We start from the raw sequence: 22,819 nt of genomic DNA on the forward strand, positions 1-22,819 counted from the left end.
TGAGGGATCTTTTTCGTGCCAAAACCCACTGCGACACGATACCTCGGTTTATACAGTCTCATCTGAAGGACTCGTCTCCAGTGGATTCGAACCCGCAACGTAAGGATCTACTCCTTACTCTTCCACTCTAGAACAGACGCTCTAACCACTGCGCCACGCGGGCGACTAATACTCGTTAGTTCTTAACATGTTAAGAAAGATTTACATGAAATATCAGTGTATAGTAAACAAAGTATTGCAGGGCGTTATTCCATCTGAGGCATCCGGCAGATTGATAAATCTGTCAGATGCCTCAGATGGAATTAACTGTGATCGGCTGAAGCCCTTTACCTTGACTTTTAAGCTACTTTGTCAAGAATACTGCACCTTTCATTCAATTTGAATTTTGAGAGGTAGGGCTTTGATAACTAACATGTATAATATCATAGTTTCACTACTTAAACCCCTGTACTTTCAAATTCTATGATATACATCAAACTTATAAACTAATTTTAGCTGAATGAAAAAAATCGGAATTAGTGTACCGAGTCAAGACCATACATCAGGTAAATTCACGATACTATTCAATTACAGTCTTGATTATATGTGGATTTTTTTTTCATGTTACATTCAATGCATGAAGAAAGATTCCAATATGAAAGTGAATTAGCACGCTTAAGCTTGATTCGTATTGTTAATATTAATATAGCAGGCAACACATGCACACAAGTTTGTTTTCAGTTATATCAGCTTATTGCTATAAGATTTTTTTTCTTCTATGCAGAGTGAAATAAAAATAATAGAATAAATATATGAAATCAGGAGCGTGTTGTAATTCTTCGTCAAAGGCTGGTTGTGAAATACCTATTAACTCGAAATAGGATATTTTGTTTAAGGATTTTACAGTCTTAATTCATATGCTCTCCCTTCTTTTCGATCATATTTCTTTTAATGATAAATTTATTTCGAACAATGAAAACTGGGTCATGTGATATATAATCAAATGTGTTGATATATGTAGGTGAGAGATCACTTCAAGCAAACAATGTGTCTGTATTTCCATTTATAGTCTACATATTGAAAGCAAAACCGAGCTGGAAATGTAATGACGTGCTTTAAATGCAAATGTACAAAGGATTAGTGATTTTTAGAAACTTATAAAAACGTAAAAGAAAATAAATTAAATCGTTCTTTGTGTATACGTAACAGGCAACACTTTTGTATGTTTTAATTAGCTGATTTTCATAGAAACGCCTTTACCTAACCTAACCTGAACTTCCTTGTGAAACTTTGAAAGATTATGACTTCAAGGTATAATGATGATTATTATGCAAATGGCCTTTATTTGCGAATATGTAGTAACAGGTGTTTTGGTGTAGTTCCTATTTTCAAGTTTGCAATGAATTATTTCATAAATTCTGCATACATGTTGCTTCTTGGGAATTAGACTTTCAGTCATTCTTCAGACATTTTATGAATGTTGCAGTTTTTGGATGCAAACACATGCAATCATTCATGCCTTAGATGTGTCTGTAAGTTTTTCATGATTACTACTCAATTGAACCTTTATGGAGCAGGTCCATTTTTACGCAACTATATGTCCTACTCTGCCAATAATGGCACGAATGAATTTATTTGAGATTTACAAGGCAAAATTACTTAAATTTTTAACAACACTTTCAACAAGTCTTTACCTTTGAAACATTTGAAACATTTTATTACACTTTGTGGCCTCGCATGAGGCATAAAAGTACAAAAAGAAATAAATCAACAATGAAACGGTAACAAATGAACAAAGGAATAACATATATACAATATTAATTTAGAGGTATTGGAAGGAATTTCAAGAGTGAAATAAAAACATAACATTTTTTTTTTGCCAAGCCAATTAAGGTAAATTTATCATCACTGTTAAACAGGTTAGCAAAACTATTGATATTTTTCACTTTGTAAACTTTTTCAGGTATGTACTTTCTTCTTTCATCATTGAAAAAAATTGCAATTAAAAATATAGTGAAATTCATCTCCAATTTCTCCCACACTACAGAGATCACATAATCTATCTGCTCTATCTATATTTAAAAAACTTCCACATTCAATAGGTAATCTGTGACTAACACATCGAAATTTGCTTAAACTATAAACAAGATCATAGGGTAACAAAGAAAAATATTTCTGTAGACCAAAGTTAGTTTTGTATATCCTATAATGAACACATTTAGGAGAATTAAAAATATTTAATTTCCAGTCTGATATAAAAGTTTCTTTACATTGGTCTTTAACCTTTCTAGATAGGCAAACATTTTTTGGAACAAATTGATCATTCCAATAATTTCCAAAACCATATTTGATCAGTACGCTACTGACATGTGACAACCACTTGAATTGGAAAATGTCCTCTTTATCAAAATTATACATAATTTCATATAACATTCGAGCGATCTTTACATTTTTTCCAGAGACAATTCTTTGTCATAAGCCAACCATCCTGGCATTTATAGATACAGACAAAGGCACTCTACCTAGTGCACAATATCATTATGAGTAGATTTTTTCACTTTCATTATATATTTACAGAATTCTTAATGTAATGACTCAATAATACTATTGTTCTCGTATCCCCAAACTTCTGAACCATACAGTAAAACAGGAGCAACCATTGCATCGAACAATTGTAATAAAATATCAACAGGCAGACATCGCTTTCTAGGTTTACTTAAAACACTAAACATAGCTTTCCTTGCTTGTTGCACAAGTCTTAATTTATTCTTCTGAAAGTTACCCTTCCTTGAAAAAATAATGCCAAGGTATTCTACAGTTGATAATTTCTCACCATTGTACATGAAAAAAGTATTTTCAGGTTGTCTACTTTTTGAAAATTTTACAACATTTGTTTTTGAAGCATTAACTTTGAGATTCCAATTTTCACAGTTAAGATACATAGCATTCAGGGCTGACTGTAACTCAGGTGCAGTTTCAGCAAATATAGCTGTGTCGTCAGCATTTAGTAACAAATACAACTGAAAAAACACCTCAATATCATCATTATCAAAAAGTAAATGAGACATTTTATCAACATCAGTGAATCAGTTATATTCAAGGGACAAAAAATCAGTCAAATCAATTAGAAATAATAAAAACAAAAGGGAAGATAGATTTTCACCTTGTCTAACACCGATATTACACGTAAAAAAAACTCTGAGCATTTTGCATCACTTCTTACACAAGATTTGGCATTTTTACACAAGTTCTGCAACACATTAAGCATTTTACCATTAATATTACTGCGCAGAGGCTTCTGCCAAAGTAGAGTTCTATTAACTGAATCAAAGTCTTTTTTATAGTCAATAAATGCACAGTAAAATTTTTTTCTCCTGGCTATGTAACAGGATAGCCTATTATTCAAAATACATGTAAATAGTTTCCCGAAACAATTCAGTATAGTTATTCCTCTATAATTGTCTGGGTTTGCATGGTCACCTTTATTTTTAAGTATTGGGCATATAATTCCCTTAGCCCATGATTCAGGTATAATTCCACTTTCAAAGACAATATTGAAAATTTTGACAAACACTGGCATCAATTTACTAATGGAATTCTTCAAAAAGTGTCATATCACTACTACATGATTTACCATTTTTCAATGATTTAATAGCATCGACAACCTCTTTTTCAGTAATATTTTGGTTAATCGTTGAAATATATTCATATAAATTATTTGGCAAATCAATATCAGAATCTACTACAGAATTGTTTAGTTCCTTGAAATGTTTATAAAAGGTATCTAATGCTACAGTATTGATAATACCTTTACCTTTTTATTTAATAGAGACCAATATGCTTTCGGATCTGTTGAACGTAGTCCACGCAATTTACATATAAAAGACTTCTGGTGGTCCTCAAACTGTTTTTGCAATGTCTTCTTATATTGTTTTCTTTTAATAACCATGTCACTATAATTATTGTTGGTACGCACTTTTTGGAAATATTTTTTGGCTTTACGATATTCTCTACGTTTTGGATAACAGTCACTATTAAAATACTTCTTAGAGCTGAAAAGTTCAGCAGTAAGAAAGGTGAATGACAAACCCGAGCCTTTATATACTTCTCCAGTCGGGCCGAGCCCAACTCAAACAAAATATTTCTCTCGTAAAATAAAGGCATCTATTTTGTATATAAGCAAACAGATGCTAATATTAATCTCTCAGATTCAGGATTATGCACGTGACCTACAGTTTATTTCTCTGGATCAGATAAGGTAGGCGTTTTCAAACAGCTTCTATCTCGTAAAACTTGACGAGTCTCATAAATGTATTTCATACGTTGGGCTACGATTGCCTTGACTCGCATTTTTTCCAAAAAAGTATGCTTTGGATATTTACAAAATTAATTATCAAAATCGAGCTGTTTAAGCAGGTCAATTTCATAATAAATATACCAACAAACGTAGGCCCTCTATTGTCTATTATTGTATTGCTGATTTAATTAGAATATACAATATACACTTTGCATTCGTTTGCTAAATTAATTGGAACATGTAAATCTTAAGTTAGTGTAACCCAGTTGCATAGGTAATGCAGTTAGAAAAGGTTATCGTTAACGGTGCTTTGGATGCTATTTGTGGCCTACATTTTTAGGTGAATAATAATGGCTAAATATACTTAATTTATAACTGAACATTTTAAGCAATAGCCAGTTTTACATCATCAAAGTTTATAGTTGCACTACTTATGATAAAAAATGAAAATAAGTTTAAAGCATGTTTAAAGCATGTGTCTTTTTACTAATGATAACAAATTACTATTTTTCGATAATGATATGTTACTTTCTCATTTCACATGATATTTCCAGACATTGTTATACCATCAATTAATAAAAACACAATTGTCGGATATTAGAAATATGGTTTAAATCAACGTTGGCATGTATCTCAATTTGAATTGTAAGTAGAATCAATAAAGTCTTAAAATTTCAGGTTTCTAGCGCAGTTGAAACCTAAGTGAATTCAAAATGTCGCAATCAAGGACCACGTCGTTGAAATCAAATGCAGAAGATTCTTCAGACAACTATGAAGAGGTATTGTATAGCTGTATAGTAAATGGCATGTACAAGTAAACTTCGGTATCTCGACATTGGATATGTCGACAACCTGGGATATGTCGACGTCCTTCCGCGGTCCCGGCAGTATTTACTATATAAATGATTTGCAAAAACTCTGATATGTCGACCTCGGTAATGTCGACAACCCGGGTTACCTCGACGTATATTCACAGTCCCAAGAGCAAAATTTACCTGGTATGTGTCGACATCGGCAATTTTCTGCTCTACTGAACCTAACTGTTTGTCATATAGGGTCCCTCGTCACGCACGGACGACTCTATTCTCTATTGAGAAGTTGATGGCTTGTTTTAATACTCCCCATCAACCTCTCTACGAAAGGGCTAATAAAAGCAGTTCAGAAATTGACTAAATGAAGAACCATAACCGGGTCCCACTTCGATCGGTGTTTTAGGATTGATGCATTATCATAGACATATTTTGGATGCACAGATGTTGTTTTGCAATGGAAATGCGATTAAAAATACCGATTCTGCTGACTTCTGCCGGAGAAATAGATTTAGACTTTTTGACCTCTAAAAAAGTCTAAAACTATTTCTCCGGATAACTATTTAACATTGAAACATTTAATCCAATTTATCCGGATAAAAAGTTTTAGAATTTCTTAGAAGTCAACCGGGTTCAAACGCAGTTTTGAATGGATAAACGAATCCGGTGACACAGATATCTCAAGTAAGTGTTGTACCGTGATGAATGTTTTTTAAGTCAGCAGAATCGGTATTTTTAATCGCATTTCCATTGCAAAACAACATCTGTGCATCCAAAAAATGTCTATGATAATGCATCGATCCTAAAACACCGATCGAAGTGGAACCCGGTTTTGGTTCTTCATTTAGTCAATTTCTGAACTGCTTTCATTAGGCCTTTCGTAGAGAAGTTGAGGGGGAGTATTAAAACGAGCCATCAACTTCTCAATAGAGAATAGGATGACTCCGGGTATCTCTACGTCGTCAAAATTTCACACCTTTCACACCCATGTTTTGACTGCACCCTGCTTAATTAATTCTATAGACTGTGTTTGTAGGTGAATCCAAAGCCCCTTAGACGTCTTTGAGAAGTTAATTGCTTAATGTTCAGCTTGGGTAATATCATTGCTAAATCTACACGATTCTGCATAAATGTACAGACAGATATTTATATCAATACCTAACATAACTTTTAAATGTGGAAAAAAGTAACTTAATTACAATGAATAAAAACACAGTGAATAATTCAAACTAAGGAATTAAAAGATGTTTTAATGATATTTTGTAGTTAAAATGTATACGTATTCAACAGGAAACAATCCAATTAACGACACGATTGACCGAATCAGCCGTAATTCATGCATCTGTAACATCACTACGTTAGTTTAGATACACAAATCTTTAAAAAAAAAATAATTTTAATGTACATTCTTCCTGAATGAAATAAGAAAAAAATAATCTGCATTAATTTTTCCGTATATCGGATGTCGACTTTATACGGTTCGAAGTTTATAGAGCGCATTTCCCATACAAAAATGTCTAGTTGACAGTCAACTAGTCGTCAACTAGCAGTCAACTAGTCGTTAACTGAATACTCGAAATCAATTGACCACTAGGAGTTGAATGCTTTTTCTGAAAAGCTGTCAACTGTTTTGCATAAAATGGTCAGTTGACCGTCAGTTGAATGTTTTTTACCGAGTTGACCATAAGTCGAATGCTAATACTTTGAAAATTTCATGCGAGATCAGAGTTGACCATTGTTGAACACTCCGACTTTGTGACATCTTGCAGAGTTGACTATAGTTGACCACTCAGTGTTAGAAAAGCTCTCTGACTCTATTTATGTTGGGTTTGAAATGATATTATTATAGATCGGCTTTGCAATTCCATGATTTAATACATCAATCTAGATTTGAATCAAGTAACGTGTGTCAGTGTGTGTTTTGTCAGAAAGTGGAGAATTTTGAATTGAAACAACTGTTTTCATGAATGATTCAGCTTGTGCAATTCATGTAAGTATAAAATTTAATGAATTTTCTTTCTTTCTTTATCTTTTTTTCTAAACGATGTTAGAAAGATATAATACCGTACCCAGTTTAGGTCCCTACTATTGTGTACTTCTTAAAATATTAAAAGAATTCCGATAACTTTTCATGCATCAAGTGTTTTGTTGTGTTTCTTGTTATGATAGTTGGTAAAAATATGCCATTGCTTTAGACTAAATCTACTCTTTCTGCACAGAAAATTAAGGAGGCATAGCAACTTAAGACAGTGTGCCAGCTCAGTTTATATTCATGCATTTATGAATATACATGTAAACATACAGATGTTTATCACTTAAGTAGCCCCATTGTTTTGACTTTTTCTACTCAGAGACATATGGCAGCTTTTCCAAACACATGTGTACTGCTTGCCTTAGGTTTTCAAAATTCCTACCATTTTTTTTTTAAATTGCACTGACTAATGGAGTATTCAACAATGGTCAACTGCAAAGAAAATAGAGGAGCGTTCAACAGTGGTCAACTGCAAAGAAAATAGAGGAGCGTTTAACAGTGGTCAACTGCAAAGTAAAAAGAGGCGTATCCAACTAATGGTCAACTGCAAAGAAAATTGAGGAGTATTCAACTAATGGTCAACGGCAGAGAAATTAGAGGAGCATTCAACTAATTGTCAACTGCAAAGAATATATAGAAGCATTCAACAGTGGTAAACTGTATGCAGATGAGTTGAACTCTCTTCCATTTGCATGGCAAATCAACGAACCGTCAACTGAATACTCCGATTGAATTCTAATAGTATTTTTTCGAATCGGTTCGTATCCCGTTCTGACAAAGAGGCAAGTTACACGCGAATGGTGTCACTTTGTGCTGAAACTTTGTGAATTTAGAAAGATTTCGATAAAGATCGAACACGTTTTATAAACAAGATTTTTAAAATAACTTTTTAGATTTTTAATAAAAATAGAGGGAATTCTGAAATATGTTGAGCTACAGTCTCTATTGAAGTCATGTACATATAAGCTTGTCTGTTTTGCTATGTATTGAAATCTTGGACGTCAAGTCTCAACTCTGATACCTCGACACATCGGATATCTCGACATTTTCCGATGATCCCGTCGATGTCGAGATAACAAAGTTTACCTGTATGTTGTTGAACCGATCGGCACATGCTCTCTTTTCATTTTTATGTTTTGAAAGGTAGCACATATATGAAAGGATATTTTAGGCGATGGAAACAAAAGATAAAAGTTCTTGTATGTAAATTGGTATTCAATTTTTTTCAAAGACTTTCCAGCATAGTGGCATTTCTGTTGGATTAACCCTTGTTCACACTTTTCGAAAAGTTTCTTAGTATCATATTGGCGAGTAATCATCAGATAAAAATCTTACAGCAAAATGCATGTCAAATTCGCATCCCATTTTCAACTGAATTGAATAAAAGAACAAAAAACAGATTTTATTGCAGAAAAAAAAGAATATTCGTAAGAAAAAAATGCAAAATAACTTACCTTATTGTCGTATATTTTATATTTCTCTGTTGACTGTATTAGTCTAAGAGAGGTTAATGTGAAAGATATTAAAGATATTTAACCACTCTATTAAGTTAAGATTTTCGTGAATTGATGTCATACAATTAAACAAATGCACATTGGAAGAGATAATTCAATACTTTGCTGTAACTTACAATATTTTTCTATTTATTTCAAAATGTTAGTACAATGTATAAACAATTGATCAGGATTGATTCATAGTAATTCATTCAATTTTTTGTTTTTCTGAAATTCTGATAAAAGGAAATAGAAATTGTCTCAGCATTTTATGATATTGCGACTTATAATTTCTGAAGAATAACCTTAGTTTTAAGCATACCAATCGATAGTTAGCCAACGAATTTTATTCAGTTTAAATCCTACATGTAAAAAGTAATATTTATGGTAATTTCTTATCCTCTCTTGACTGGCAACTTCATATCGACATAAATCAAAAGATAATTAGAATATACAGTGCATAAATAGAGGATATCAATGGTTTGTAGTTGGATATGGAATTTATGTCACTCGTGAGACAGGATTTTTTTTAAATATTTTCACTCGTGCTTCACACTCGTGAAAATAGAAAAAAAAATTCCTGTCTCACTCGTGAAAAAAATTCCATATCCAACTATAAAACATTGAATTTTCTGTTTATTATTTTTTCTTTGATTTTCCTTTTTCCTCTGAGTTTTAGTAACACAGTGTCATAGGCTACATAAAGTCATAGTTGCGCGTTTGAGACGTCATAGCTTAGTGAGATTTATTCCAGAACATATTTGGAGAAACGTCGGCAGTTGTAGTCTTTTTCAGGATGGCGTATTTACTCTTTCTATCTAAGAACAGTACAAGAAGTATTTTTTTATAACATTCTTTGTGAAGGGAAGGAAAATAGAGAGTTTTGCAGCACTTCTGATATTCTGTCACACTGTGACAGGATATGTCTTTGAATTCCTTTCACACTGTGACAGAATGTCACTTTTATTCATAAATAAACAAAAGTATTTCACTGTTGAAAATGTAATAAAAAATTTTCTCCATTTTCTTTTGACTGTACACAACTTCAATATCAGTTTTGTACTATCAAACGAACATATATATTTATCTGTATCAAAATGTTTTTGTTATAATAATAGCAGGCTTTAAAGCAAGTGAGCTTTGTAATTATTTTTTTCTCTTACAGTCAGTGGAAATATCAAATACGGAAAAAGACCTGGTAGAAGACAGGAGGTATTCAGTCCTGGTTCTGTTCATCATTGGCACAATCACTGATATCATAGTCTAAATTTTCTTTTTCTTCTTGTATCTTTTTTTAGTCGTTATTCTGTCATTAATATTCTGTTTCCCTTAAGAGGATAAAGGACACATGGTCACATGACTCTGTTTAACTACGTCATCATCTCCGTTTATATAAGTGCAAAACGTGTAAACTCTCAGTTATTAAAGTTTTGACAATTTGTTTTACTTTAATTACGATCTTATATAAAAAATAAAAATAAAAACTTGCAACATTCTTGTAAACATCAACAAATTATGAAATAGATTGATCCACTCCAACTGTGCGTCCAACGAGTCGGTGACGTCATACACGATCTGCTAGTACAGCAAGATCATACTTGGTGAATATAAATAATTATGTAAATTATCAGGTAAAACAAGTCATAATCAGTATATGATGAAATATTTTGAGAAACGGGGAACACAAAAATTATTTTTGCACAGCTGATGACGGCAATCTTATGAAGGTATATCTTTTATCGCTTATTTAGCTTACGTATGACGTCATAGTTCGAATTCTTTGCATTTAATCAATAATATGAAAGACTTGAATTTCAACGTAAATTTTAAAATATTGAACGATAGAATTTTTGCAAATTAAGTTTTTTGTTGTTTAAGTACGTAATTTTCCTATCCAGATGCATTGTAATAGAAGAAACTTCTTCTTCTTTTTTTTTTAATTCTAAACCCTATTCATACTCTGCAATATTTTAAAAAGATACATGTCCACTTACATATTTTTATCTAAACTTAAAAAATCCCATTATGGACAGAGTAATGGGCTCGATATCTCTAAAATGATATACGAAACCTAATGATATAACTGCTTTAAGATATGTAGGACATATATATACCAAACAAGAACAAAAATGAATGACACGTATTTTTTTCAGCTTAAGGTCCTTCTTCCCCTTAAAGGGTAATGGAAATGGATCGTAATTCTTTTAAAGGTTAAAGATTACGGAAAAATAAAATCAAAGAAAAAAAATCGCATCGAAATCTATCAACAATTTACTGAGTTATCGTCCTTTGAAAGTGCCTATTTTTACCTGTTGAAAATCCAATCAAGCAAAAATCGAAGCGATCGATAATGAGGCTGTACTAGCGTGACGTCACTACATGGACCAAATAAGCGGGTCACTATAGTTTTCAATTGATTTTCTCCGAGACCAACGTCGATAATACCTTTTATTATGGTTAAGATGAATTCAAGGAAAACAGATACAATATAGAAAGCAATTATGAAAACCATTTATTTGCAATTACCTATTATAATTTTATTAAAGGTTTATCAAGTTATTTAAATCTATCATAGTATCGTAACTTTTATTAACTACAGACACACAAAATATAAGATATTTTTCCCAAAAACTAATTACAAATTTAATTTGAAATTAATACTACAGTCCCCTTAAAACTATTGTTCGTTAACGTCACTACAAAGTAAAAGAAACGCTCAAACCATCAGTGTAACATCCAGTGTTTTTTTTTTTTTAGCATTTTAAATGACCGGTCCATGTTGTGATGTCACGGTGGCCAAAGTCCCGAAACCCTATCGAATCAGAAAATTGGTCAAGTGTTAAGAACCCTCTATACACTGCACACTATAGAGTTCTGATTCTGTGGTATTTTTATGCAGTTGGAGTAATCTGCCCTTAGGTCTAAAATAAAATAAATTGAAATCTACAGTTTATCCTTCAATTTCTAATCAATTTAAGCACTCTTAATATTTTGATAGGCCAAGATGAATTAATTGAACAACTCATCTGCATGCTTTTTCCCCACTTAGGTAAACAACAGGATTGTGTTCATCAAAACTTTGTTGACTTTGAACATTTTTCCTGGGGGTAAAAGCCAAACACCCTATGTTGAAAATGATATAAATAAGCTCAATATTTACACCTCCCTACAATATAATTTTCTCAATGTCCAAAAAACATTTTTGTTTAGTGTAGAGAGGGTCCTTAATGAGGTTTTTACTCAATGTCTCCGTTATTTGTGCATAGATTTTGATGCGTTTTTTCCTTGGGTTCATTTCACCGTAATTTTTAACATATTAAAAAACTGCGAACCACCCATTACCGTGAGATTATAAAGCGAATATAAATTAATCAAACGAGTTTCCTATGTAAATAATAAATTCTTATTAATAATATTTTGTTCAAAACCATGGCATGGATTTTCTATATCTAATATTGTATAAACTGTATAAGCGTCCTTTTTCTAGCTGTGAGTATCATCTAGGACACTACATTTATAAAAAAAATATATATATATATCATAATACACTTAATTACATTTATATAAAAAGCATTTTGTATTTTCCCTTTTTTAAAGAATCATAATTTATCCAAAAATTAATCAAACTCGGAAAAGTGAGATCTTATATATTTATGTCAAATCAGATATAATCCTATAAACTATGTACAGTGTAATACTTTAAATGACAAATAGTCTTAAACTTACAATTACTATTCATTTGATAAAAATAACTATAAACCAGTTTTTAGTCGCGTGCGATAAATATCCGCGAGTTTCGCGATGATCTTTACTTGCATTTTTTTTTCCCGCGAACCATCTATTTTTCTGTGTATTTAGACAAAATCGTCGCGGATTTAATTCAAACAACCAGATTTGCGTATAAAAGGTGACGCGAATAATAGTTGGTTTCCAGTACATCATGTAATAATTCCTATTTTCTTATAGTATGCAAATCTTACATTGTGAGGAGGAAGATCAAAATTCTGCAGCTGATGAACCTGAAGAGTCCACTTCACAGGACATCTGGATTCCACCAGCGTCTTCCAATATCATTAGTCAACATCAGGAAGTGTTCGTTTATATATATATATATATATATATATATATATATATATATATATATATATATATATATATATATATATATATATATATGGAAGTCTTATTTGATTAAGGATAATCTCAGTAAAAAATAATTAAAAGAGTAAAATTTTTATTAGAGATCATATTTTTGTTCTCGCAGAGTTCATCGTGTTGATTAGTATACATGTATATATCTTTTACGTCAAATATTTTATTTCTGCTGAAAATCGAAACTGTCGTATCAGACTTTTATTACCTCTTAATTTTTTTTTCCTATTTGAAATATAACATTTGCGTTAGATCTCTGTTGTATCCAAATACTTTCTTATATCAATGTTTTAAAAATTTTAATCATGTCTTATTGCAAACGCTAGAATTACCAGCTTACTCTTTTCAACTCTTTAGATCGGTTGTAAGCAAAAGAATTTTAGTGTTTAATAATGAGTTAAGAAAATTCGAAAAAAATTGAAATACATTTGTTTGCGAAGGCAAATAATGGCTTTCGTTTTGTCCAATTAAGAATTTTTTTTTTTTTTTTTTTTTTTTTTTTTTTTTTTTTTTTTGGTCATTATTTCGACTTTATGCTACTCGGCACTTCATTGAAATATTACATTAATGAAAGGAAAATTTATTGAATGTTCATTGTCTTGTTCACAATTCCTATTCCTTACAGGAATTATGGGATTTATCTCTGTTCCTTGTCTTCACTTTTATTATTAAAGTACAAATTTGCACAGTTTTAGTAAATAGAAAAAAATAAGAGTGCTTATATGCACAAACGTTCTTTCACATATTTGACCAATATCATTCATAAACTAAAACTTTTTTTAACATGTAACTTATTTTTTTTTTTAATAAAATCTATATTAATTTTACTGCGAGTATAATTTAAGTATAATTTACGGACATTGCCTTTTACTTATTATACTCAAGATGAAGCAAACTTTACTCATTTATAAATACTATATTGTCACAAAAAGCTACTGTTTGAAGATATTCAAAAACATCTAAGCTATTCAACTGTTTACGGCGTTCAGTATATTCAAATATTTTAAGGGAATGGATGACAGGAGATACTTTAAGTCAAGAAGAAAAATTAATCATCCTGTTGGACGAACTAGAAATGATTCTTGAAAGTGACGAGTATGACGACAGCTTAAGAAAAAGTCTACGGGAATCGAATCCAGGATATCTTAAAATAATCGAAAAAAGAAGGAAAGATCTATTAAAAGAAGACCATGGAATTGTTGTCGCAGGTAAATATCCCACGAAAATTGGAAATGTTCATTGAGTTAAAATATAAGTAAAATATAATTATTATATAATAAAAAATGATTTTAATATAATATACTTTATGTCAATTTGCTCCTATATATTCTATATCAGAATGTATTTGTCACATTTATTATGCAAAGGATTTATATAGCATTAGCATACTAACAAGAAGGTGTACAGATCAATCTTTCCCAGATATAGATTCATTCTCTATAGATAGTTTTCAGTGGGCCCAAATTAGCAAGAGTTATTTCCCGTTGGTCGCCATATTGGAGGTCAACATGCTCAAATTCCTTCATTATTCAACCAAATATAACTTTTTATACTGGCCATTGTGGGGTAAGAAGCAGTGTTTTTCTGAAAAATATACATTTGTTAAAGCCTCCTTTATTTCATAATTTTTATTCTATAAAGATTTTCCCCCAAATATTTCTGCTACACCCTCTTAGATTTGGTAAGACAAAGAGGAAAAATAACCAGGTTGACCACAAAGATTGCGGCCAAGGAAAATAACTCGGAGAGAAAATACGTCATATGAAAACTACCTATAAGGCCTTTTTGCGGCCCATGATGACTTCAAAACTTCAAATAATATTTTTCTTTTAACAGCTACATAAATCGTCAGACTTATAATACATGGCTCTAATTGGCAACTACTTTAGTGCATAGTGCGTAGAATTTTTGATTGGTGCATGATTTCCTCTAAAGCCGCCAAATTGGCGACTATTATTAAATGACTTCACGATCATCATATTCCGGAACTAAAAACATTTTCAACCATTTTTTATAAAGAGGAGAAAAAAGTCTAAAAACGCTAATGGACATATCTTTTGTTTCTTTGTCAACTTATTTGTTTTTAGTCACGCAAGTGCGAACAAAAAAATTCGCATCGCGCCAGTGCACACAGAGCTCATGTAGACCAGATAAGGCAATAAGATGTTTCAGGTAAATTTCAGCTTCAGAAACTCGACAATTGTGAAACACAGTAAATTGGACGGGTGACGTCAATTGTTTGTCAATTAAATTCTCACTCATTAGAAATATCGTCTGAACACTAATGTTATGCCGTATTTGTACGGTCTAGCATACAATTTAAATCTTATAAGCAATCCTTGATATTATAATAGTTTCAAAGAATATTTCATGAGATCCAAGTTTCTTAAAAAGAAATGATCAATTAAAACTCTTTGAATCTAAGAGTTTTCCATCGTCGCAAACTACGGCCAAAATGTACGATCCTCTCCTCTGGCCGGTAGGAGAGAGCTTTACTTGCATACTTAAGTTAAAACATTTTGGCATTTAGCTGGCTTATATTTCATGCTGATTTTTTCTTTACGATTGCATTAGACCCCCTTCTCGTGACTAATCCAATGGATCAGCTTTTATAGGCGCCTAAAACAAATTTGTCAGGCGACTAAAAATTTGCATTGGCGACAATTTTTAGCTCACCTGAGCCGAAGGGTCAAGTGAGTTTTTCTGATCACATTTTGTCCGGCGTCCGTCTGTCTGTCTGCAAACTTTTCACATTTTTGACTTCTTCTCAAGAACCACTGGGCCAAATTCAACCAAACTTGCCACAAAGCATCCTTTAGTGAAGGGGATTCAAGTTGTTCAAATGAAGGGCCACGCCCTCTTTCAAGGGGAGATAATTAGGAATTAGTGAAAAAATAATGGCATCATTTAAAAATCTTCTTCTCAAGAACCACTGGGCCAGGAAAGATGAAACTTATGTGGAAACATCCTCAGGTAGTGTAGATTTAAGTTTGTTCAAATCATGACCCCCGGGGGTAGGGTGGGGCCACAACGTAGGATCAAAATTTTACATAGAAATATATAGGAAAATATCTTTAAAAATTTACTTAAAAACAGTAAAGCCATGATGGGTCATATTTATATGGAAGCATCCTCAGGTAGTGAAGATTCAAGTTTGTTCAAATCATGACCCCGGGGGTAGGGTGGGGCCACAATGGGTGATCAAAGTCTACAGAGGAATATATAGGAAAAAATCTTTTTCTCAAGAACAGAAAAGCCATGATTAGTCAAATTGATATGGAGGCATCCTTGGGTAGTGTAGAAAGAAATTTGTTCAAATGAGGGCCCCCGGGGGTAGGGTGGGGCCACAATGGGGGATCAAATTTTTACAAATGAATATATGGGAAAAAATCTGCTGCTCAAGAACAGCAAAACCATTTTTTATATTGATATGAAAGCATCATCAGGTAGTTTAAAATTCAACACCCCCCTCCCTGTAAACTTTTCAATACTGAAATGATTTTTGCTTTTTTCCTAGCCAATGTGCTCAGGTGAGCGATGTGGCCCATGGGCCTCTTGTTTTTATTAGGAGCCAGCTGGCGCTTAAATTTTAGAGGTCACTTAGAGGCTCGTTATATTCTTATTTAATGATAACTGTGGTTAATGATTCTAAGTATTTTTATGATATAGGATCATAACGTGACGTATTATCGGTCCGTAGTAGCATTATGGCAATGCGAAAACTCCAAAAAGTGGGTGCGTTTGGCAACTCCTACAATGTCATAACCAACTTCAACCAACACCAAAATTTGCATGCATGCAATCCTCTTATTAACATATAAAAGACTTCCGGCTTATGAACTAAAAAGTGGTTATGGCATCAAAAATCTACAGCAGGTAAAACTACTTACGTGTAGTCATAACGAAGGCTGGATTATTTCATATTGTAAACTTTCAGTTGCAATACTTTTAAATCACGTTTTATTCGCAAGAGTTTTATTTTCGAGTAATTACGCGAGACTGTCTGCTCACGAAAATTTATATCTCGCCAATATGTGGTTTAATTTTGATTATATACAACCTTAACAATAACCAAAATTCGTGAAAATTGCATGGCTTATGTCACTTCAATTGATTATCGCGCGAAAATACAGTGAAAATCTTTTGATCTGTAGGACTAGTTTCAGTTGATATAACTATAATTATTATAAGCAATGTAATTTTCACTTGATAAATACTATTTTTTTCTGAAAAAGTAGAGAGTCAAAGGACTGGAAAGACCGGATGTCATTAAAATACTGTTTTTAAAAACCTTGTGATACACATGATTACAAGTCTAACTGAAATTGTCTGCTAGAAATATAAAAACAATATTTTTATATACAATATAGTATGAATCTTTATTGTTTAATTTAGCTTTATTTCTTGGAATATATCTATCAGTACATTATGTACTAGAAATGGTAGAGGCCATCGATGTTGAAGTGGAAAGATAAATGTATGCTTTTTTGTGTTATTGACTTATTATATGTAATAAATATAAAATAATTAACTAATTATATGTTACTGTGATAGATAAAAAATTACTGACATTAAATGAATTTTTCATAATTGGACTATTGCTTGGTGTTGAGGTGACGCAATCTATTGGGATTTAAAAAGCTTTGAGAACAGCGACTTTGTCTGTCCAAATACTAAAGAGGGGGTCTAAAAAAGACATCTGATTGATTGATAGTATGTTGTTTTACACAGTTCAAGAATTATTCAACCATTTAGAGAGGGACACCTGCTTTAGTTTAAGTGTCAAAAGCTTTGATTTGTGCAGGATTCTTCTCTATGGGCAAAAACCTAGCATGTCGCTGGACTTCCTTTTTTGAAGATAATATAAAAAGAATCTATGACTTTCACTTTTAATGTCGTTTGTTTAGTAAAGGAACAGTCCCTACCCTTGATTTGCGGCACTGAAAACGAGAATTGAACCCGTTGGTCTTCGGTGCCAAACCGTAAGGTTACCGCGATCATAAGGACCCATGTTACCTTAATTGTTGCTTTAAACAAGTAGAGCTTTATCAAAAAGCTTACCATCTTTAGCAACAACCTTAAACAGTATACTGACCTAAACCTATCAGGCAGTATAATTCTTGAAAATTTCGTGGCCTTGTATTTCTTCACTAGTTTTTTTCTGACATAAACCCTATTAAGTGAAAAGTTAACTGATGTTCGACTGTCTCCGTAAACTTCGACTCTGCAGCCGAGATCACTCGGCCGTCACCTTTGTGATATGTAGATGAGGTACATGTACGAATCAGCCGAGATGTTACCGAGTGCTGCCGAGATTAGAAAGACAGTGCAAAACAAAGGGGAAAAGAATAAATACAAGCTGTAAAGCTTGCATGCAATAAAGATCAATTCTGTTAACAATGTAAATATAGAAACTTTTTATTGGTAATTGCTGTTAAAAAAAAAAAAAACTAGCATGTTAATTACTGCCAATTTCCACTGTTCGTTTTGTCATTCTTTTTTACGATTGAAAATCTTGAAAAAAATTGTTAAGTCGTACGAAAATTAAATCATCAGAAAGTTATCTCCCTTGCCTTGAACAGCATTTCAACCAATGAAATAATTGAAGTTTTTTTCATCATCCAATTTCTACCAATCACAAAAGAGAGGAAGTGCATAGTCCGAAGACTGTAAAATACTTCAACACTGTATACCGTCTTCCAAGGAAGACAGTAAATATGACACACTCCCAGTCTTAACAGTGTGCAGTGAGTGATGTCATATTCCATCATGACGTCATATTTGAAAGCTCAAAGAAGGGACTGCTAAACGTGCACTGTGAAATTTTCTGGGAAACCTTATAACCTCACCGCGAAATTGAAATAAACCCAAGTGCAGCATAATGTCAATTGAATTTGTAAAACAAATTACTAAATTTGTAGATTAAAACTGAAAGCCTTTCTTGAAATATCCCTATTATAAAACTAATTATTGTAATAATTATTATTAATACTGCCAACGAAATATCCTTAAAAATCTGCTCAAGTTTACCATTTAGTAAATTTCTTTTTTTTAATTGATTTAGTCTTTCTTCTTTTATATGATATCGAGTTGTTACATATAGAATAAATTAATTAAATAAATAAAATTAAATAACTTTGTAAACTCATTTGTAATAGAATTGATCAGAAGAAACCAATCAGGCCCATCGATACTAAGTAATAAAATTTGAACGGAAATGTAAAGTTACTATTAAGATTCTTGATTAAGAGTAATAAAATTGGGAACTTTGAAGCAGATAAGTAAAGAGCTTAGGGCTAGAACTCCTGTGGAGTGGATATGGGGACTGAGTCCATACATATTATTAATGAAGGTATACCTGGATTGGAGGGCGGTGCCATGTTGGGGTTCATTGGTCAACGGACAGACATACGGACTAAGCGTAGGTGGTATGGCAACGCTAAGTCAGCCAATGAAAAGTACTTTTATATCCGGGACCATGAAAACTCTCTCTGCACAAAATATCCTGTTTTGCCGGAAAACGGCATTCTGTATTCTACACTCTATCCTTTCCTTCTTTCCTTCGACCATTCATTAGGCATCTATTGACTCTTCTGATTACAAACTCGACTCTAATTTTTTTGGACCTTAATTATTACTTTTGGAGTTTTAGTTCTACGCTCTTCTGGAATAATGGGGACGGATCTTTAAAACTTTTGCTACAACCAGCGTATTGGTCTATTCTGCTGAAATTTCAGAAACAAGCATTTAATAATCTATACGATCACGGTAGTTTAAAAAACTTTTCACAAAACTTACAAATTGTGTTATCGGCTTATCTCTCTCTCTCTCTCTCTCTCTCTCTCTCTCTCTCTCTTACATTAATATTATAAATTTTCAGGTGCTATGTCAGTCACAAAATCAATAGAGTATGATTTTCACATTTGTAACCCGAGTAAAATGGGTTCCGTGTACGGGGACATTGCCTTCTTGAAGACCGTGCAGTGTATTGCTAAAATGTCCCAAAATGACTAACCATACAGGATTTTCTAAATTTATTGCATATTTTTTCTACATATTTCTTAGAAGGAAATTCCAACCAAGATATCAATGATTTGTGTTCCAATTATTGTCAATAGTGTGTTTTATTATTTTTGATTCAGCTGAAAATAAGCCTTTTTCGTTCGACACTGCCGACTGTTTTTCTTACCACCCGTCTCTTCACACCCCTTTTCATATAATTTTGTGCACTAACCTATGATAATTAATAAGGTCCCTGTTTTCATTCAAATTATTCATAATATCATTTTAAACAGGTCCACTGTCCATTTTTACGAAAGAGTCAGTTCCGATCCCTCTACGACATCTTGAATGGACGCCCTGCTTTTTTGTGTTTTTAATCTCTACCGTGGTTAAATATTTATTCTACAATGATGTGAGGATAGATCTTAAAACCTCTACTAAATATTCAATTCAGACGTTTTCTTACCATATAACTTCATTTCAACAATCATTTACTGTACATTGATTGTTATTTCTTGGATTTTTGCCCATAATGAATGCCTGGCTTACTTACGATTCAATCGAAAATAATGACAAAAAATATCTAAATTACGTCATCTTCTACCGCAAGAAAATTCTATGAAACCCTCAATAGTTAACTCGATCTGCATCGAAAGTTATTTTCCTTTTTATGAACTAGGACACATATTATCAATTATTTCGCTATATATTCCTTTGTAAAATTGAATTTAAAAAATCGCATGGAATTTAGTTAGAATTCAAGTCCAAACAAAATATTTTTCATCAAAAGTCATAGTCTACAAGTCCTGCTATGTCATTTTAAGTACCTCTGTCTTGTTTATTAAACTTTCCCTTCCATGAAAGGGTACGCATGGGCCTTTTCACACCCTTCCTTCTACGCACTTAAAGACAAATTTCCCATTATTATAAATTTGATTATAATTTTTGTCAGATCATATCTTTTCTATCTTTGCCCTAAAATTACTTCATTCCAACTCATATACATTCACAAGAATTTTTACGAAAAACACTCCATTTTTGTAATTGGCACTACTTGCGTGGTCAATGACATAGGGGTAAAATTAGTAACCTGTAAACCACTAGGATGATAGAGGAAACCTCTTCATTGTGTAGAAATCGCTTATACAATTTGTCACGACGCTGTACATGTAAATATCAGATTTCAATACAAAACGTTGTAGATTTGATTTCTCTTTATATTTGCTAAATCTCAGGCTTTTGAAACTGGTTTTCCATCAAAACGTCACCCTGTTAACGCTTCATACAATGTAATGGAATGCATGCACAGTATTCGTGATGAAAGTAATGATATAATTACCAAACAATTCTTTCGTTAGGTGAGACAAGCGCAGGGAAATCGACGTTAATAAACAAAATACTACAAAAAAGAATATTTAAAGCCAAGCTGAGGGAGTCTACCTCTACAATTTGTAAAATAAGAAATTCTGAAGAAGTAAAGATTATCACTGAACGTATAAATGGGAAACTCGAAACAATTACTTTAACAGAAAAGTGCAATCTTGAAACAGAAGACGGACAAAAGTTACTGAGAGATACATTGGAAAAATTAACAGATATGACCTCAACGGAGGACAGCAAAAATTTCCGATCCGTAGACGTTGGATTCCCAATACCTTTTCTCAAGGTTATATTAAAGAAGAATAAATCAATTTTGGATATTGTATATACATCTTGCCATCGGATTCAACAATTATTAATAAATAAAAATGCTACTCAAATTTACTCTAACAGGGCAACACAATTATTGTTGATACTCCAGGAATAGGTGGTTCTGGAGACCTCAGCAAGAAACTGATGGAATACCTCCCAAATGCAGTTTCCTTTATTTTTGTTGTCGATGTAGCAAGTGCTGGGGGTATGCAGAATGACAGGGTACGTTCTTTTGAAAATCCCATTACGTATGTTTTTTTTTAAATTTTCATCATATATAATTTCGACACAGTACCCTAAACGTTACCCCCCAAAACCCGTTAAAATGCAAAATATTTACAGGTGTATGTACAGACTCTGGAATTTTTTTTCACTATGCAGTATGTATGGAAGGTTTTGTTGAATAAGAAAAAATATTGAGTGTGTATTGTTTGCTTTAATCCATGAAATCTGGAATTCAAAGTTTTCATGCCTGCGTGATTCATACAGCTATTTTTCCAAAATGAAAATAAACAAAAAAATATTGCTAATTGCTGAAGTGATTAACACATTGTGATTCTTAGTGCATAAAAGAACATATTTGTCTTTACTATTTATTGTAAAATAAAAACTTAAAAAGAATTAAAAATAATAATAATAAAAAATATCCTTAATTTGCAAACAAAAGTTCTCATTTCCTAAAAAAAAAAAAAAAAAAAAAAAAAAAAAAAAAAAAAAAAAATACCCGCACAAAAAGCATAGATGATCACAACTGAAGTTTTCTAAACTATATACTTAATCCATTAACAGCTTCCACATATTCTGAGGTCAATAATACAGCTTCAAGTAGAAGACGAGATGCCATGTTTTGATCCAGGAGAGGTAATATTCATTACAAATAAGTGGGACAACATAGGAAAAGAAGAGGACAGTAGCGACAATGATGAAAAGAATACCTGGGAAGAACTGAAGAAAGAAATTAAAACTAGTTGGCCGTCTGTAAAAGAGGAAAATATTTTCAAAATGAGTCTAATAAAAGTATGTATTACTTTATATCAAGGAGGAATCTTAAATGTCAAATTCTATAATTTCAGAAAAATCAACAGAACAATTCTTGACATATTATATAGTATCATTTATATTTCAATTTTTAGTTACTGCTTACAGGCATTAAACAAAACATAGTACAATATAGATTTTATGTTTATATGTATTTTTTATTGTATGTGAGTTTTTTTTTTTAGATTTACTTTACACATATTCTAACCCCATGTTTCCAAGTTGGCTTGTGCGACGCGAATGCTTATAAGGCTTTTTTCTCTTGGTTCTATTGCATTAAGAAAAATGTTCCAGTACTTCCTTAGCTCATTTTTTCCTTGAAAAA

General features: G+C 32.2%; 1 protein-coding gene across 1 annotated transcript in view; it reads left to right on the forward strand.

Moving 5' to 3' along the window:
- The first annotated feature begins 490 nt into the window (after positions 1-490).
- LOC133189405 (uncharacterized) overlaps positions 491-22,819 on the forward strand; it is a 31,672-nt gene continuing 9,343 nt past the window's right edge. The window contains exons 1-8 of the mRNA XM_061324778.1: positions 491-545; positions 4,955-5,055; positions 9,776-9,822; positions 12,577-12,702; positions 13,771-13,970; positions 21,123-21,430; positions 21,538-21,678; positions 22,246-22,473. Coding sequence (XP_061180762.1) covers positions 4,990-5,055; positions 9,776-9,822; positions 12,577-12,702; positions 13,771-13,970; positions 21,123-21,430; positions 21,538-21,678; positions 22,246-22,473 — 1,116 coding nt within the window. The 5' untranslated portion in view covers positions 491-545; positions 4,955-4,989. The remainder of the gene's footprint in view (positions 546-4,954; positions 5,056-9,775; positions 9,823-12,576; positions 12,703-13,770; positions 13,971-21,122; positions 21,431-21,537; positions 21,679-22,245; positions 22,474-22,819) is intronic.

This window comes from Saccostrea echinata, unplaced genomic scaffold, assembly GCF_033153115.1.
Source record: "Saccostrea echinata isolate AGI-Se365-2 ecotype Australia unplaced genomic scaffold, CSIRO_AGI_Sech_v1 ptg000018l, whole genome shotgun sequence".
Taxonomy (NCBI): Eukaryota; Metazoa; Mollusca; class Bivalvia; order Ostreida; family Ostreidae; genus Saccostrea; species Saccostrea echinata.